This window comes from Kryptolebias marmoratus, linkage group LG9 (assembly GCF_001649575.2).
Source record: "Kryptolebias marmoratus isolate JLee-2015 linkage group LG9, ASM164957v2, whole genome shotgun sequence".
Taxonomy (NCBI): domain Eukaryota; kingdom Metazoa; phylum Chordata; class Actinopteri; order Cyprinodontiformes; family Rivulidae; genus Kryptolebias; species Kryptolebias marmoratus.
In genome coordinates this window covers 17,454,541-17,457,609 of record NC_051438.1, presented here as the reverse complement: position 1 = coordinate 17,457,609, position 3,069 = coordinate 17,454,541, and the positions used below count along the sequence as shown (strand labels likewise).

Here is a 3,069-nt window from a genome sequence, read left to right as displayed (position 1 = left end):
TGTCTGTGGCTTTCTGCAGTTTATAGGAGAGCCAGGCATTCTGTCCAGAGTCCACATCAACAGCCACCACTTTAGTCACCAGATAGCCCACATCTGCTGAACGAGGCACCATCTCAGCCACCACGGAGCCACCGGTCTGGACCGGGTACAGAACCTGAGGGGGGTTATCGTTCTGGTCCTGGATCAGGATTTTCACAGTCACGTTGCTGCTGAGTGGAGGAGAGCCTCCATCCTGCGCCTTGACGCGGAACTGGAAGTCTTTGATCTGCTCGTAGTCCAAAGAGCGCACTGCATGGATGACGCCACTATCAGCACTAACCGACACGTATGATGAGACCGGCACTCCGTTAACAGAGGAGTCCTCCAGTATATAAGAAACACGGGCATTCTGCTTCCAGTCAGCGTCTGTGGCTTTCACTGTGAATATAGAGAGACCTGGCGTGTTGTTTTCTACAATGTAGGCCTCATATGAGCTCTTGTCAAAGACAGGCGCGTTATCATTCACATCAGATATCTGTAAGGTGAGAGTAACGCTGCTGGAGAGGGAGGGGATTCCTTCATCAGAGCAGCTCACTGTGATATTATACTCCGAGGCTCTCTCTCTGTCTAACTCGCCATCTGTCATTAAGCTATAAAATTTATCCGACGTTGATTTTAAAATGAAATAATTATTTTCATCAATGACACATTGCACTTTACCATTTTCAGATGAGTCTGCGTCTTCGACATTTATCATCGTCACAACAGTGTTGGATTTTGCATCTTCTGATATCACAGTCGATTTAGACATAATATGAATATCGGGACTGTTGTCATTCACGTCTATTACATCGACTGTTAGTTTACAGGACCCAATCAGCCCACCTTCATCAGTCGCACGGACAATAACCTGGTAATTTCTCGCCTTCTCAAAATCAACCTGCCCATTTAAAGTGACCTCGCCAGTTTCTCTATTTATTTTAAACAATCCATGGTCTTGATCAGTCAAAGCTGTAACTGAATACGTTATTCTGCTATTAGATCCCTCATCTATATCTGTTGCCGTAACTGTCACTATACTTGTGCCTACGGGTTCATTTTCTTGAATAAAAGCTTTATAAATGGGTTGTGTAAAAACAGGAGCGTTATCATTAGCGTCTAAAACATTAATTAGGATTTGCATCGTTCCTGTCAGCTGCGGTTCGCCGCCATCGACAGCAGTCAGAATTAAAGACAGTTGCTCATTTTTCTCCCTGTCCAGCGGTGCATTTAATACAATCTCAATATTTTTACTGCCATCTCCTTGAATATTCGTTTTAAGAGTGAAAATATCGTTTGGTTTCAGAACATACGCTTTCAAATCATTCTCACCTATATCGAGATCAGTCGCTCTGTCTAAAGTGAATGCTGTGCCAATATGCACAGATTCACTAATGTTAAATTGAGCTTCGTTCATTCGAAAGGTCGGGGAGTGGTCATTTACATCTGTGATTTCGACAGTGATGCTGTAAAATTCCATAGGATCTTCCAATAAAATCTGAAAATGCAAAGCGCAAGGCATCGTTTGTTCACAAAGCGCCTCCCTGTCGATTCTTTCTTTCAGCAGCAGAGTCCCTCTTTCTCTGTTCAGCTCCACATACGCGGTGCTGTCTCGAGTAAAGACTCGAGCCCTCCCAGATTTTATTCTTTTAACATCTAAACCCAAATCCTGAGCAATGTTGCCAACAAAAGAGCCTTTCGCCAACTCCTCAGGAATAGAATAGCTGACCTGCCCAGCCACAGTGCTGAGGAAAAACAGCGAAACAAACAATAGGACTTGCCGTCTCATTGTGATGTCCGACTTCGCGTTTAAATATAGCCACAAATCCTATTTGTCCACGATGCGATGTCATTTGTTATAGAGCCAAGGTTTAATTAGAAAGTAAAAAAAAAATCTTAAAAAAAAAGAATTTGCAGCCCACAGTCCAAATTTTTCCATACAACTCTGCATTTGTCGTTTACTGCATCTTCCAGCAACGACTGTTTGTAAAAAATGGAGACGACGGAAGGCACCACCACACCATTAAATCTAAAACTAACAGAACCTGGTCAACAGCGTCGCTCTGAGTTTAGGTATAAAATTGCACAATAAATACCTTTAAATATAAGAACTATGACAACGGACCCATTAAAAAATATGTAAAAAAAATGTATTTATTGCATAACAAACACATAAGTGATGGATTACGAAAAAAACTGCTAAAAAAATACACCTTTTCTAAGTCAGTTAACATAAAAACAATCTGCAGAACAAACACTGTTCGTTTATTCGAAAAGGTGAGTAATTATTTAATTTCAAAACATATAGCTATGATTAAAAACACTTTAGATGGTGAATTTCTGTCGTACAGAAGAGGCTAACAATAAAAAAAAATCAAATCTAAGAATTATATAACAATTAAATGCAACGGTTGTAAAACACTGTTTCTGTCCATGGTGCTGAATGTAAAAAAAGGGAAGGAACCTGTGAGCTATGATCATTCATACTGTTTTTCGGACAAAAAAAGACTAATATCCCTCATATGACTAACCTCTAAAGGAGAGTCAGGTTGATCCAGGATGCTCTTGTCACTCTGTATCCGCTGTATCATCCCTGTAGAACTTGGATCCCTTATCAGCACGTTCTGACTACCAGCTGTGCCGAACTTACAGTCACTCTTTCTGGAGTCGGTCGTCCTGCACACCTCGTAATTGTACACATGTTGGAGAGTCCCTGTCCCTAAAGTGTCCGAGTAACGTGGCGGATAATATGGAATGACAGGGAGCTTGGAGTGAAACAGGATGCGAGACTGTCTCCATCTGTAGATCTTCACTGAGATAATGACCACTAAACAGGTGATGAAGAGGAAGGAAACTACAGCCAAAGCCAACACTAAGTAAAAAGTCAGCGTGTCTTTGTACTCCTTGTCGTGTGGAGAGTCAGTGAACTCCGACAGCACTTCAGGGAAGCTGTCCGCCACCGCCACGTTAACAATGACTGTAGCTGAACGAGACGGCTGCCCGTTGTCCTCCACTATAACAGTCAGTCTTTGTTTCACAGCATCTTTATCA

At 42.0% G+C, this 3,069-nt stretch overlaps 2 protein-coding genes across 38 annotated transcripts in view; both read right to left on the bottom strand.

Annotated features, from left to right (window-relative positions):
• The window catches only part of LOC108243066 (protocadherin gamma-A11), a 234,173-nt gene that overhangs the window by 58,334 nt on the left and 172,770 nt on the right, over nucleotides 1–3,069 (bottom strand). The window lies entirely within an intron of this gene.
• Nucleotides 2,496–3,069, bottom strand: part of LOC108243029 (protocadherin beta-16-like) — a 3,061-nt gene continuing 2,487 nt past the window's right edge. Inside the window, exon 2 of the mRNA XM_037977530.1 lies at nucleotides 2,496–3,061. Coding sequence (XP_037833458.1) covers nucleotides 2,496–3,061 — 566 coding nt within the window. The remainder of the gene's footprint in view (nucleotides 3,062–3,069) is intronic.